The sequence below is a fragment of the Hetaerina americana genome, unplaced genomic scaffold, assembly GCF_022747635.1.
Source record: "Hetaerina americana unplaced genomic scaffold, ioHetAmer1.1.p SCAF_11, whole genome shotgun sequence".
In the NCBI taxonomy this organism is placed as follows: Eukaryota; Metazoa; Arthropoda; class Insecta; order Odonata; family Calopterygidae; genus Hetaerina; species Hetaerina americana.
In genome coordinates this window covers 26054259-26070739 of record NW_027286181.1, presented here as the reverse complement: position 1 = coordinate 26070739, position 16481 = coordinate 26054259, and the positions used below count along the sequence as shown (strand labels likewise).

Genomic DNA, 16481 nt, shown 5'->3' with positions numbered 1-16481 from the left:
AGTCTATGCTGAAATTTTTATTCATGGCTGCCAGTTCTTTATTCATTCATTGTTACCCCTTCCTCATTAGCTTAATATTCTCCCCTCTATCACAGTCTTTGACATCTCATCGCCAATCAAAATACTCTGTACCATCTTTCCCATCTCCTTTGGATTTCTCCCAACAATCCTGTATCCTCTCCCACCATGCCTAATACTTTACATTTATTTCCCTTTCCATCCTTCTCCGAAACCATATCTCAAAAGCCTCTAATATATGCCTTTCATCTTGTGTCAATGGTCAAGTTTGCACATTACACAATGCCACATTAAGAAAAATGAAAACTTTGATATGAAAACATTTATAATGTCATGATTTTATGCACACACACACACAAAAAAAATATATATATACACACACACACACACACACACACATATATATATATATATATATATATATATATATATATATATATATATATATATATATATATATACATACATACATATACTGTAGAGGACTAAGTGGGCAAGTACTGGACTACTGACCAGGGGCCTGGGTTCAATTCTGTGTGGGACATCCGGGAACCCTTAGCTTTGCTCAAGCTCTGTCATTTTTTTGGGTAACAGGTCTTCCAGGAAACCATAGGTGGCACAGGGAAAACGGCAGGCCCTCCTACCCTGATGTGTGAATTTCACATTCAGTCAGGCCTTGTATGTAGGACTCAATGATGTAGAAATTCATTTGCATGTCCATTTATGCATTACATATGTTTTTAATATTGGCTACATCAACTCTTGCACTTTGTACTTTCAACTTCAGCATCAGAATCATTCCAGGCCTGTGGAAAGTGATAATTTATTTTAATTTTATCACATGTTTTTTTAAATGGTTGCACTGCCTTATGCATGATGCTGTTACTTGTTCAATGGTATTATATATTTCCATATTTGTCTCGCGACATAAGAAGGTAGTTAGCCAATGAAATTTTATCTTCCTCTCATGTCTGGAGAATAGCTGGATTCGTTTTTGGAGCATCATGCTTGGGGACATACCCTAATTAAATTAATCTAATGGCTACCACTGTGTTTGTTTAAACTATTCGCTAGGTACTAAGCCAACCATCACCTAACTAAAATCCTTCGTGGTTTTCTAATTTGGTGCACTAAATAATATTTTCATTTCCTGGTTGATAAAGTTCTAATGCAAACGATAATGTGCTGTTTGTTGTTGCTCACAAGTCATAGCAAATGATGGACTCTTGAATGAGTTTCTCACACTCTAGTTTGCCAACCGAAAGCAAACAGTGACCCATGCCATTGTATTTATTTACTTGACATGCTATGGCCACCCTTGCCAATGTTTATTTATTTCATATTCTATGTATACCTTTGTTAAGATATAGGTTCTGTAGATGAGACCCCACTGTACAAAACCTTGCACACCATTCTGTAGTGCTGTCCAGGATTGATCCAAATAGTTTTCATACTTCATAGCCTGTTTTGACTCTTGAATTACTGGCCTGCATTGGTCTTACGAGCTAAGGAATAATGAGAATCCACAACACCGCTCTTTATTATTAACAATTTACATTGTTAATCACTGTTTACTTATTAAAGGAATGATTTATCGTTTTCCCATTTCTGTTTCTTCATAGCTATGCAGCATGCTGTGATTTCCTTCAAAATAACAACCTTCTATCGATCATACGAGCACATGAAGCTCAAGATGCCGGGTAAGTGTATATAATGAGATCTCTTTTGGATATGTAAATGCAATATTGAAATATATAATGAAATACACTTCGGTAATTTTGAAAGGAGCAGGATATTTCAAGTATGTTAAAATTGGAAAAAATTTGGAAGTTAGCTAAAATTATTTTGTATGCTGAGGCAGTTAATTTTAAATATCAATATCTAAGTGATTTTTTGGCATTGGTCATAGATCTTTTTTATCATAGTAGCTACCACAATTTTTCTGTATCTGCTATTATTCTCTGTGTGTTAACTCATACCGATATCCATAGGTACCGAATGTACAGGAAAAGTCAGACAACAGGCTTTCCTTCCCTCATCACCATTTTCTCTGCACCAAACTATTTGGATGTGTACAATAATAAGGTAATGTAGTGACATTTAACTAAATACTTATCGTAATTGATGATTCATGTTTCCAAAAATGAGTACATAATTCTTTGCATAAATCTGTTAGTTCAAAAAAATAAGTTTTGGTATGCACTCCATCTTCTGGTTCAATTAACAGCTGTCCAAATTCTGAGAAATATGGTCCAGATTGATATTCTCTTTGGTAATATCTGTCACAGAATTCTCTCCAAATAAGTATGTTTCATATCTATCGATAAATGTATAAATAAAAGTAGAATTGCGTCCCAATAATAATTTAATATGGAAAGTAATGATTTCAGGCATGATCATTTTTTCAAGTTTTATCTATCTGCTTTGCTTGCTGGAGACTTGCAATTGCAATTGACTTGTGTTGCAATTCACAGAGTATTTTTTTCTTTGTAATATTTAATTCTGTACCTGACCATTTCAGTCTTTTAAATTTATTCTGTCATGGACAAATTCTAAATCTTTAGATGGTATTATATTAAGACTTTTAGAGTATGATATTGCCATTATGTTATTTCAAAAAAAATTTCATTCGAAGTCATGCTAATTCTGATTGACTAAAATCATTGAGATATTTAGCAATCACTGGGAATTATTTTTTTTTCAATAAAACAACAGAAGTATAATTTTTGCACTTTGTAAATTGGGAAATATCGGCTGGATTGGCAAGTGCTTTTCTTGCGACATTTTCCATCTAATTTGTAATATGATGCCTGATGATAAGCAAAATTATGTGCTCCAAATTTTATTTAGATTCCACCTTAAAAGAATATTGAAATATACAGTATTTAATATAAGGAATGTTAGGGATGAATGATTTTAAACTTTCATAAAAATATTATGAACTAGATCTTTCATCTTTTATAATTGCCTCATTTCTCTATCACCCTAAAAAAAATGGTATTTTTTTGTGAGTGTGTCATATTTTTCTCGGTAAATTTTATCAAGGTCATAGGGCTGTACTTGTTGCCAACAAAGCAGAATACTTTTTTATAATTTTTTTACTTTGATCACATTATGATGAATTGATCAAAGCAGTTGATCATATTTGAAGTATTGCTCTGTATTTGGTAGGGTTGTGTGTATCTAAAATAATTTTTTTCTTGGGAAAAATGTTTTTAAAAAAAAGGTGACATTTCCTTGTAGTCGAACAATTCCACAATGTCATGGCGACACCTATCAGTGTGTTATATGTAATACAGACCTGTTAAAGAATTACATTATTATGCTTACATTACATTACAATGCTTGCTAAATACTTAAAATAATGGAAACATATTTGCATTTCTTCTCATCATTCGCCATGCAGCTCATATAATACCTTTTGCACTACAGGCAGCAGTACTCAAGTATGAAAACAATGTGATGAACATCAGGCAGTTTAACTGCTCAGCTCACCCGTACTGGCTTCCCAACTTCATGGATGTTTTCACATGGTCACTTCCATTTGTGGGCGAAAAAGGTACTGTGGGTGGAACCAATTTGCTAGATCAATTTCCTTATTGCAAAAATGTTACCTTTTGCACTTTTCTTCAAGTATCTCTGCCCACTTTGGGTGCCTTAAGTATCTTTACATTGCTTGCAAAATTTATCCTCTTTGCTATTATTGCCAAGTTGATTGATGAAATAATTCACAAATCATACAAATGTTGTAATTTTCATTTTTTTAAATAAATTTAATTTTAAAAATGGTTCAATTTTTACAGACTTTTGTTGAAATAAGTCTGGGAAAAATGCTTTCATGAACTTACCTTAAAACAATGTCATCGAGAACAGAGTTTCATAGAGGCACAGTCATTAAATAACTCTTAAAATGATATTGTTTGATTATAACCTCATGATTAAAATATCTTTTAAGGCATAAACCATAATTTAAAATAATTATGCCTTTCATTATATAAATATGGACAAAAAGAGTGCTGCGTATATCTGTAGCTATTTTCTTTAATATGTATTTCAAAACATTATATATACTCCTCATTTTTGTTAGCAAGGAGGTACAGGATTGATTAAGGGTAGTTACTATCGGTAGCTCATTTCTCAAGAGATAGATTGACTCATGTAAAAGCATGTAGTATACTATTTTCTAAACATTTAAAACTTGAGCAGATTTGTTGTCATTTTAAGTCTCTATGGAAGCTATCTAGAAGAACTTTGAAACTGACTCATAGCAAACTTTGAAACTGACTCATAGCTATGAGAAATGAGTCTCAGGTGGACAAGAGAGTTGAATAAATTATTTATTTATTTGACTTCCAGTGCTCCAAAGGGTGATGTAAGCAATCACTTTTTGTCGTACTTGCAAACACTTGACTATTACTAAGTCTTAACCTATACAGAGTGTCACTCAAATGATAAAACATTTCTGAGATGTATGCATATGAGAAGTATGCATATGTTTTAATCTCATTATTAGGACTAACACATTTGAACTTGGTATAATGCATAATTGCAGGGATGAGGAGGAAATTTTGTTCATTGGAACATAGCTACAGCAATAAACAAAATGCTATCCTAAGCACATGAGTAATTCCTCTTAGTGAAAGCATTAATTGTTTTTTGACACATAAATAAGCATTTTGTTGCACTGGTAGGAAAGTTAAAGATAGGAGCAGACTGGCTATCCAAAAATAAGACTCAGCAAATCATTTGATTATTAAATTTATGACCCAAATATTTGAATTAATTTATGTCATAAGCATATTCAGGTATATCTGTCATTACATATGACCGCTAAAATTTCCATTTCCCTGCCAGAAGATTTTTGTTAAAGTGTTAGGGTTTTTTCAATGCTTAAGCATCTTAACATTGATGAACTTTGGTTTTGCAGTCACGGAAATGCTGGTCAATGTCCTGAATATCTGCTCAGACGACGAGCTAATGTCTGACGGAGATGATGCTCTTGAGGAAGGTACGTTTGGCGTGTTTTCCATGCATTTCATTGCCTCATTCATTAATTTCACATGTTATTGCTCTACCGTTTACTTTAAATTACTCTAATATGAAACTAATACACATGAAATAGATTGCTTTTAAGTTAAGTTCATCTCTTAGGTGATAACTAATGTAGAGCTCATATTTAACCATATTTCAATGGCCGTTTTTATTGAAGGTGTTTGCTCAACCTATTAGCGTGAAATGATATATTATAGTTATTTTAAGTGTTAAATGCTAATTAGTGAATTTATTCTCCATTTTCATATATTTATTGAAATTTTTGTCATCTCTTATACTCATAATTACCGGAACAGATGGTAAGAATTAACTATCCATTCTATCTCTGTAGTGGTGTTGTAGTTGGCCTGCTAAAATTTAATTTTAGATGGTTCTTGATCAAATAAGTGTAGTGTTGATCCCTGTCCTGTTGCTGAGTTTACTCTTAACATCACTGAGTAGCTGGGTAATACTTCTATATTCTAACCTTATTTATTGAAGGTTTAATTATAATTTTGCAACAGTCATTTTTGCGCCATTTTGTTGACTCTAATAAGAAAGAAAGGATAAACCTCTCCCCCCTCAGTGAAAATGTACAGTTTCATTCAATGAAAACATAAATATAGTTCCTGCATTCAGGTATAAAATGGCTGTTGCCTCTCTCACTCTTCTAGAATTTCTCTTGTAATTTTTCTTTGGAATATATATCTGTGTATGTCACTGGTAGTGTATGGACATGCAGAAGTGACTTGTTTCTTTTTCACTTGAAACATGTAGAAAATGGTAGAAAATTTTTGTACTATGTACCAGGAGAAAAATCTACTGCATTTTGTTTCTGAATTTATTTTTCACATCACTGAATATTGCCCGTTTTCTCAACCATTGCTTATTCCATGTTGGTTGATACTGTTCATTTGTTTGATACTGAAGCTATGGGCTTGTAATTTTCTACGATTTTGACTCGTTCTTGCCAATCATTTATGAAAGTCTTTTTTTAAAAAGTTTATTCCCCTAATGTCCCTCTTATAGAGTTTTTATGTATTCATTCACTTTTGCCATTGCACCTATTTTCGGTATGTTTCTATAATGTTGAGTCTACGTTGCGTGTTATCAAACTTGGTTTTATTTCTCTATCGCCCCTTCTTTATGAAAATTTTAAGGCTGTTTTACGTGTAGGATGGAGTTGCTCAATGCTGACTGGCAAAACATATTGGGAAACATTGTGCTGTGGACACGATATACCCTTAATTACCATCGCTGTTGTTCGGCAAGAGAAGACTTGGCTTTTTTAAATGCTTAATCACTAATAATTTTACTACTTAAAACTTACAGTTGCACTAAATAAGTAATAAAAATAAAAATTAATTCTTTCAAGAAGCTAATAACTCTTTAATGATATTTATTTAATTAACATTAATGCATTTTGAATGTCTTAAAACAGGCTTGCAAGCAACATAAAACTTATAAATTTATCTTACATCCCAAGTTATAACTTTTAATAAGGATGTTGCGTTTTTCCCAGGGACAAACTTTTTTATTTCTTTGTGATTGAAATGAAGGAAAATTGATCCTCTCTGTCTGTCAGAAAAAATGTTTTAATCATGAATGCTTCTTTCTTTGCATTAGGCTTTCATAATAGTATATTGTAATGAATCTCAAAAGTGTCAATGTTATCAAAAGTTGAGCCTGCCCTTGGAAAAGCTCCATCCGTGTTTTGGTAAATGGAATGACAAAGCAGGAAGGATTGTGTTCTCTGAGCCTTCCTCTTTTACATATATATATATTTATGTACAGCAATTGTGTGGGCCACAGTTTCTCCTGGTAGTACAATGGCAATGGTCATTCATTGTATGTTAGGCAGTGCACAACACAAGTGTTTTGTAATTTTATTTTTGCACAAGTATGTTTAGCTGGTCAGAAATTGTGTCTTTGACTCCCTTGTCCTACGTAAGAAAGGCTTTGAAAGAAAGATTTTTTCAAGTTGCCCAAAAAAAAAAAACTTTGTATACCCCCTTTTCTCCCAAGTATGCCTTTGACTCTTTCTCATAAGTCTCCCATCGATTACCTCCTTTTGAGAATTGCACCTTCTGACTGCACTTTACCTTCTCCATGCATTGGACCCTCTTCTGCTCTCAAAATGCTGGGTCTCACAGGGAAACTTTTTATACAGAGGAATGGTAAGTTTCTCGAGCAACTTCAGTCTTGGACGCAAACCCCTTAACGCTGTGTGCCCACGAGGCTGGGATTTTACCCTCCCCCCCACACTTCCGCTGAGTGAATTAATGGCATGTGCTGTCACTCCCCCTCCCCCCCACCAGATTGACTGTAACACCAAAAAAAAATTAAATTATATATAAATAAAAGTCACTGAATGGATACACTGACAACAGCTAATAGTAGTCACAGGGAATTGTTCCCCACCTTAATGTAAAAAAATTAATACATTTTATATATCTATATATTTATATATATAAATATAAATGCAAATATTTCATATATTTTTTTCTGTACTTTGTTAATGAAAGGCAAAAAAAAAGAAAAATTATTCTTTTTGAGTGCCAAAAGAATTGGAAGTTGGTGATCATTCCCTTCCTCCTCACTTTGTCATTGCAGAGGTGGGGAAGGGGATAAGGTCACCACTGATTAAATTTTTTGCTAGGTCTGCCCTAGAATGATGTAGTTTTTTTTGCACAATTTTGTGTGCATCATAGATCAACCTAACAGATTTGGGCCCATATTTTGTGTGGTTGTGTGTTTCACCTTAAATTTAAAAAAAAAGAGAGAAACAAAACTGTCAGGGATTTTTCTGCTTCATTCGTGGGCCGAGATAAAGTTGTTTTGTATCATTGGGGAGTCCAAAAAAGAAATTTCTAAGAAATGGGTAAATTGCTGAAAATATTTTCTTAAAAAAAAGTAGTCTTTGTGTTTCACGTGTGGATGGCAGTCATGTGATAATGATGAGCTAACCACAGGCTTTGAAAGGGTTATCTATCCAGATATTTATATTTTTTTACATATATGAGAAACAAATGTGGTTTGGGTGAATGACCACTTTTCGTATATATATCGGATGAGAATGGAACTGTACAAGTCCCTGGCATCAAATTGCTCATTTTCCATATCCTCACAATAACAGCAAAAATATCTCATCAGATCATTCTTCAGACTCATTTCCTTGCATTATTTGATTTGTATCATTTCTGTGCTTTTTTTCTCTGTCCATACTTTCATTCTTCCGCCCTTGTTATGCAGTTGGATACGTGTGGGTGTTATTTGTGTTTCTGAGATTGCTTTACTCTTTAAGGACACAAAACTTCTCTCTATATCAACTCTCTTGGTGTTAGTTGCATGCATAGGGACTTCTCTATGGCTTTTTAGAGATCATTTAATTGTATGTGACTGTATTAACATTTGCTTCCAATTTCAGTCAAGTTTTAATGCAATTAAGAAATGAGAATTTATGCACATATATTTTTCGATAAATTACAATATACAAGGACAATTTCAATTTTGTGTATGATGAAAGCTTGTTTCAATTAGTGGTTTTTGATAGAATTGTCAAAAAAAAGTATTCCCCTCTCTAATATTTAATTAATGGAACACATTTTGATCCCCAAAAATACATAATTATACAGTTTTGCCATTTTTTTTATGTCTTTTGATACAGTGTTTAGTCTAAGTGATGCTGTATGTAGAATGTTTTTCAACTAATACACTAAAGTTATAGTCATGTTAGTTTTTACTTTGGTTTGGAGTGACGGACTAATGTGTCAAAATCTATTGAGAAAGAGTTAAAAAAAATCCTTTGTTTAACTACTGAGTTAGTGTCAGTCATCATAGAAAAATGTTTTTTTTAGATTCAATTTTGGTCAATTGTCAATCAAGAGGTGAAATTAACTGTAATATCCTCATTTCTGACACTATTAGATTACTCGAAAGTCATAACTACTCATTAAAATTTTTTTTCTCTGTAATGTCATAACTCAAGTGAATAAGGAATCAAAGTAGCCAACACCAATGGTAAATGCATAAATTTTTTTTCAAAGATCCCACATTTGGTTTGTAAATAGCAAAACATTTGCTGCTTCTCGTCAGTTTTTTTTTTTTGCAATGCCTGTGTACATGTTCTTATCAACATTTGAATTATAAATGCAAATCAGTCGGCTGCTTTCTGTTTCACTGTGAGTTAAGTTGGTGTTGGAGTATTAGTGTGTAAAAGGGAATCTTTGAAAAAATAAAAGAGAGTCAAAGATGCTCTCTCTCTCACTATGGGGAAAAAAGAAATGTTTGAAAAAAAGAAAGAAAACATTAGCCTGACTCCCCCACACCATAGTGTGTTGGGCTGTGTCTAATCCAGCCATTTTATACATATCTGTGCACTCTTTATCTCCACTTACCCCCGACTTGGCGAACCATCCATGCCCCCCATCCTACTCTCCCATGTACCTTCCCCGCCCCCACTCCGCAAAATAAAACCCTTCAACCGTATGCCGCACACTTCTTCATCCCTCATCGATGCGGTCCCTTGCTTGGAATCTGGGTGACGGTGAGTTATGCCGTTAAATGATCTTGCCAATGAATATGTAATCTATATATATATATATATATATATTTGCGGTTGTTTTGCTCTCTGCTTGGTGTGTCACTCTGTTAACACGTATAACCCTCTTTTCTGTGTGTCTCTCTCTCTCTCTCCCCTTCCCCTCTTTCCTCTCCCCTCCCCCCCACTCTCCCCTTCACGTCACCACCCCTCTCACCTTTGACGTACTCTGGTTGCTCCCCACAAATCGACTGAGCCACATTTGCGAATTTTTCTCAAATCAAGAGGCGACCAGCTTTGCCTCCTGTCAAACGTGAAAATAATGTCAAGTTGACCAGCTATCAAAAGTAGAGTTCTTTGGCTTGCACCTGCATTGATTCAAGTGCCAAAGGGCTGATGGGGTTTATAACAATTTTGGATAAAGTTGTCACATTGGGTTCCAAAAAGAGGTGATTTAAATCGACTCAGATCTCACTCAGACAGTGATGAGATCAGTACAGTGATTGCAAATACACTAGCAAATGTCATCCAGTGGCCAGGAGAGAATTGAATGCAAATGTAATGTAACATTTCGTGCATCAGACAGTAGATTGATCATGATAGATTTACACCTGGATGAAGTTATGAATCACTTTTCTACTCTTCACCGTAGACTGCATTGTACTCATGTCATTTAATGTACATGGAACACAGGCAATATTGTCAGTAAAATTATGTTAGTCCCAAGGAGATATCAGTAGATCACACTTGATCATCTTAGTTGATTGTGCTTATTCTTAATTATGTTTGTGGGCATTGAAGTACTGCAACACTGCCTTGCACAATAGTTCAAATTGCACCAGTAAACATTAATGACTTCTAAGTGTTTTATAATATTTGAACAATTTTGTTAACATGTTTGAGGGTCTAATTTGGAAAATCCAGCCTACATGCTCTATTGTCATGTTTAAGTGTTCATTTATTGAAGTTTTCATGTCAATACAATGCATTTTTCCCCTTTTATTTATAAAACTTAAACTGGCGAATGGGTGGTGGTAGTAGTACTTGAGTTTTTCAGGTGTCCTAATGGCAGAGATAACAATGTACCGTAAAATCATTGGAAGATAATCCTCATTGTGACATTATTAAAGTCCATGCCCAAGTGTGATTTGAACCAATGGTTAATCAAAGAACCAAGCACACATTTAATCAGACAGTTATCAATTTCTGGGAGAACTGGGTTGACAATGAATGACTGAGGCATTTTTTTTATTATCAGTGCGACGGAGTGTTTGTTGATGAATATCTTCAGTCAAGCCATTCGTACTAAAATTTTTCAGTTTGAATAGCATTGTAAACCTTCTTCAAATTCCTTCATAATTTTCTTTACTTCATTCTTTTTAATGCATTTTACATAGTTATTTGAAGATGTTAACTTCAGAGTTTTGAAACTTATTGAGAACTAAAACCATGCCGATGTAGTTTGCTGATGGTGAAAAAATATATATCATTATTATATAAAAACATATATATTATATTATTGTAGTAAAAAAGAATTTAAAATTGGCTAAGGGCATTGCATTTGCAGTTGGACCTCATCACTAAAATATGCAAAAGAATACTTCATGAAATGCATACCACCCATTTGAAATTTCATTACACATTGCCTTTCCACTGTGAAGTAATGTATCATTTTGCAGACTGTTCATGCTCTTATTGGAAAGCATGGAACTAATGAATGTAGTACATTTTCAGATGGATATAAAATAGGAGATATTTGAGCTATATGATCTCATGGCAGAAATCGTTCACCATTTTCCCATTTGGCAGTATTTACAGAAGTTAAATTTCCTGAGTTGAGAAATAATTCACCGGACAGCGTTTTGATGACTTACTCTATTTGACCCGCAGATACCTCAATCTCTTTGAGAATTTGGAGCAACGTGGGAGACCAATCAAAAGGAAGCCATTCTTTAACGAATCTTGTTGGCCCTGTAGTGCAACTTGTCTTTCCTCCTGAATAACCATCCTACCTTGACCTCCTTAGTGTTTGTTAGCATATGTGTGCGGCATATTTATTAGTCACTGAGCTCCACTTGTCATATCCTTCTCCTATATGGATCATATGTATCTCTTTATGTAAGCATTAGATGATAGTCTAGATGGTGCTAGCGTGGTTGGTTGGTTGGAGGTGTGTGAATGTGTGTTTTATTTTTAATAGAGTGGCCTTTTTTATGTAGTGTATAGAACCAATGTTGACGTTAAGAAAACTGTAGTTGAAGCGTGTTGTTGTTGGGAAGGAACCATTCCCATCCGAACTTTACTGTGCTGTTGTAAGTGAACCATTGTGGTGTGCTGACAGAATGAAAGAGGTGTATTCCCAAGCAAAATTCACATGTCTGCCTCGCTCAAGTGCATTGGATGTTCGCCACAAAAGCCAATTGTATTGTGAACTTTTGCAGGCTTTGTTGAGAAAAAAAACATGCTTGTGGATCCATCATTCACCATACCATGATCATCTTGGCTTGGTTTATTTTTCAACAACTGTTATTTTGCTTTCTAGCTAAATATATTAGATATGTATCACAGATGCAAGTCATCACCTATTTAATGGTCTTCATGAACATAATATGCCATTTGGATTAATATTGTTGAAAAGTTCTGATTTTTGTGATTGTTTTGACTCGGGTAAGTCAATGTTCTCAGGAATATGTCAGTTGAGATATTAATGGTGAGGTTAGAGTCCGAATCCAACGTCTTTATTTCTTCAAAGTGAAAGAATTTTGATATGAATGGAATAAACTGTGCAAAGTGCTGCTAAAATTTGAAATGGTCAATGCTTTGATAGCACTGTAATCACGAAAATGTATATACATTCACTCTTACACTTTTATTCTGGCACACCAGTGGAATCAAAATGATTTTTGAGTTAGTACACAGTATGATTATTTAAGTTCAAATTTCATAGGACCTGAAACTAGGAATTACCTCAAGTTATAGTGGCTAATGCAGCCATTATGATACATTTAGTGTAGTTTTTCATGTATTGCCGATGCTATTTAGCAGTTCTTTGCACAAGGTTATGAATTTTATCTGGGCAACAAGTCTTTTTCTATGTAGAATTATTTTACATTTGAATTTTAAATGGGTGGTTACTGCATCTATATGCTCATTTCAATGATCATGAAATGTTTGTTCCATATGCACAGGAAACACCAATTGTTGAGGAAGCATGTAGTGTTATGTGTTACCTATGTAGTGCCAAGGCTTAATTGTTATTCTGCCATTTAAATTTATGAATAAAAGGGGTGTTAACAGTCTTATCTATGTGTAAAATTCTAAATGTTTAACTTTAGGGCTTAATGTGTTTTCTAACAGCATATAGAATATAACCTTAAGATTTATCCCAATGCCATGCAATACTTGATGTTGTCAGGTTAATTTGTTTAGTTATCTAATGCTAAAAAATAGTTGTGGTTTGCACATCTGCACTACGGTGGAATTGCCTCTAAATTGCATGAAACATACATATGCATAACATGCATCTGGAGAACTGTAGTGTTCAGATTGTATGATTATGTGTAATAGATATGTGAATGGTCATTAGTGTGCTTCATATTATTGAATGTATCATTTATGTAGCACTTTTAGCTAATATAGTCATGTTAGTACAGAGGTAAGTTGTTGTTGTAAAATGTTTGATTTTCTCAAAGGAAATGGATCAATTAAGTAAGAAAGTCTTGGCTCTTTTTTCACGTAAACACCATTTTAAAAAAATCATTTGAATTAGCCTAAGGGCTCTGCAAAACAGCCAATGTCTTTCCCTTCAGTGTGACAATAGGTCAATATTCCAAATAAAATTGGAAGATTTTATTCTGTATTTTTTTGTGTGCGTGTTGCTAATTAGAGCATTTTTTACTACAGGTGCAGCCGCAAACTTGCGCAAAGAGGTCATCCGAAACAAAATCAGAGCTATTGGAAAAATGGCACGTGTATTCTCTGTCCTCAGGTGAGTTGTGATACCCAAGTGGCATAGATTATCCCAGAAGTTGTCATCTAATTCTGAAGTGAAATCATCTGATGGATTTATTTATTTCTAAAAGCCTGCATAAGTCAAAGACATGAGTCAAAAATCTAGTGGAAGCTTGACTAACCACTTGTGGAATTTGCTACTATATCGGTATATCTAAACTTGGTGGGAAACCACCTATCGCTCTGGAAAGAAGCTGCCTAAGAGATGATTTTATTCACCCCTTCTAAGCTATCGAATTGAACATTTAAAAAAAATACGTGTGTATATATATATATATATACACACACACACACACACACACACACACACACACACGAGGGTCATCCGGAAAGTAGTACCCGTTCGTGAAATAAAGACACAAAAGTAAATATTAACAAACATAAAAAATTTTATTTGAAAGAGGATACTTTAAACTACTTCTCAACATAATCTCCAAGCAAATTAAGGCATTTGTCATAACGTGCGACAAGTTTCTGTATTCCTGCTGCATAGTCCTTCGCCGCCAGCTCATTGAGATACGCGAGGGACCCATCTTGCACAAATTTTTGCATAATGCAGATGGTGTTTAACAATTTCATGAACAATTGTTCGAGAAACATTGGGAAAATGCTCACAGATGTCATCAATTGTGACGCGCCGATCGTTCCTCACGAATTCGTCAACTGAGCTCACCAGTTGGTCTGTAATGACAGACGGTCTCCCCGAACGCTCATCGTCGTGTGTGTTCCCCCTCCCCATGTTGAAGTTGCGACACCACCGCCGAACAGACGACTCGTCCATTACATTGTCTCCATACACCTCCTTTAATTGGCGATGAATATCACATGGGCGAACGTTTCTTGCATTGAGGAATTTAATCACTGCCCTCACTTCACAACTGGCGGCGTTCTCAATTTTTTTAAACATTGTAAACAATCACAGAAACAACACAGGCAATGCTAGCGTCACGCAACTTGGCTCAGAGAAGGCAGACAAGCCACTGAAGCTATCTGACCTCGTCCAGCGGCTACTCGCGTCGTCAGCACTTCATGCGGCACGAACGGGTACTACTTTCCGGATGACCCTCGTGTGTGTGTGTGTGTGTGTATATATATATATATATATATTTATATTTATATATATATATATTTATATATATATTTATATTTATATATATATATTTATATATTTATATTTATATTTATATATATATATTTATATATTTATATTTATATATATATATATATTTATATATATATTTATATATATATATATATATATAGGAAGATAGACAGTTTGAAGGCTTTTAAAATATGGGTGTGGAGGAGGTAAAATGGATGGAGAGGAAAACAAATGAAGTGCTGGGTATGGTGGGCGAGTAGAAGGGTTTGTTGGGAGAAATCCTTAGGAGGCAGGAAAAATGGATGAAGGGCGTATTGATCGGCAGAGGGATGTTGAAGCCTGTAATAGAGGGGAGAATGTTAGGCAAACAAGGAAAGGGCAGGAATAGGATAGGGATGTTGGACAGGATGAAGGGATGAAGGAAGTACACAGAGATGAAGAGGGATTTGTTGTAGAGAAGGATGCTATATTGTGTTTTGCTAGGAGATAGTTATTTGGTACTTGTACCCATTGTTATTGGGTACTTGTACCGAAGACTATTGCAAAACTATTTTGTTTAATGTCCAATAAAATTATTGTTATAATTATTATTATCCAAAACTTGCCTTAACCGGTAGATTACCTTAAAAAAAATATACATATATAATCAAAAATGCAGGGGGAAATAATGCCTCAGCCAGTCATTCATTTGTCATTGTTCTTTATCATTGCAGGGAAGAGAGTGAAAGTGTACTACAGCTTAAGGGACTTACTCCAACTGGAGCCCTGCCACTTGGAGCACTGTCTGGAGGAAAGACATCTTTGAAGAATGGTAAGCGTTTTGAATTTAAATCTACACTATGAACTATTGGCACATTCATGACATTATCCTAATTAGTTGTGGAAGTCTCCAGTTGATTCTCCATCATTAATGTTATTCGTTATAAGTCTTTTATCCATGGAGTAAGACTGCTAGCAGGGTTCGGCCAGCCAAAGAAATGCATGTCAGAGTTCCAAATTCATGAGGAAGCTACATAATCTAGTCCTCAATACAATTCAATAATATATCTAGTACTCAAGCATATTACAAATTACACATGTATAACAAAATAGATTTGTATCACAAATAAGTGCAAACATGTTACTTGATACTATATCAATCTTGTACTCGGTACTAGAATTTGGTGCCATCTAAATAACCCAAATATAGTGTGTGCTTGCTAACAGTGTAATGCAGGATATTGTATTCATTAATTCTTGGTCAGCATAAGAACTGGGGGCTGATGTCTAGTATGTGAAGGAACTAATTGAAGACCATGGGTGATAATTAATGCCAAGGAACTCCAAGAATCGTAGAAAATTATTAATCTTGGCAGTGGTCAGGAGTTAATTGATGGCTATGATCATGCTGCAAAACTGCAGGAAGAGTTACTTACTCTGTGGGATATAGGGAAAATATATTTTTTAATCCTTAATTTGAAAACACTGACTTCTTCGCATGCTAGTTTGAGGTTGCTTAAGTAAGTCCCTTCAAAAAAATCAATCCAAAGAGGAATAAATAGATGTAGGCAGACTGTTTTTTAAGAAACAACAACTGTAACTATTATTACTGAGAGTTGAATTTAATGCTGCATTTGAATAGAGCTATTTTTATAGGTATGAGAGGTAATTTTGGTAAGTGCCCCATAAAATCCCAAAAATTATGATTCTCTTGTATTTCATGTCACACTTGTGATGTTTGCCTCTCAGAATGCATCCTGTTACATCAGATTAAGCTGAATTGTTGGATTTCGCATATTG

The 16481-nt window shown here is 34.4% G+C and overlaps 1 protein-coding gene across 3 annotated transcripts in view; it reads left to right on the top strand.

Annotated features, from left to right (window-relative positions):
* LOC139700975 (serine/threonine-protein phosphatase 2B catalytic subunit 2-like) overlaps positions 1 to 16481 on the top strand; it is a 779444-nt gene that overhangs the window by 759902 nt on the left and 3061 nt on the right. Inside the window, exons 7-13 of one of the 3 annotated variants that reach the window (XM_071599505.1) lie at positions 1641 to 1718; positions 2010 to 2103; positions 3451 to 3577; positions 4946 to 5026; positions 7203 to 7226; positions 13499 to 13577; positions 15416 to 15513. In XM_071599505.1, coding sequence (XP_071455606.1) covers positions 1641 to 1718; positions 2010 to 2103; positions 3451 to 3577; positions 4946 to 5026; positions 7203 to 7226; positions 13499 to 13577; positions 15416 to 15513 — 581 coding nt within the window. Of the gene's footprint in view, positions 1 to 1640; positions 1719 to 2009; positions 2104 to 3450; positions 3578 to 4945; positions 5027 to 7202; positions 7227 to 13492; positions 13578 to 15415; positions 15514 to 16481 lie in introns of all 3 variants that reach the window. The other 2 variants (XM_071599504.1, XM_071599506.1) reach the window with 2 other exon arrangements.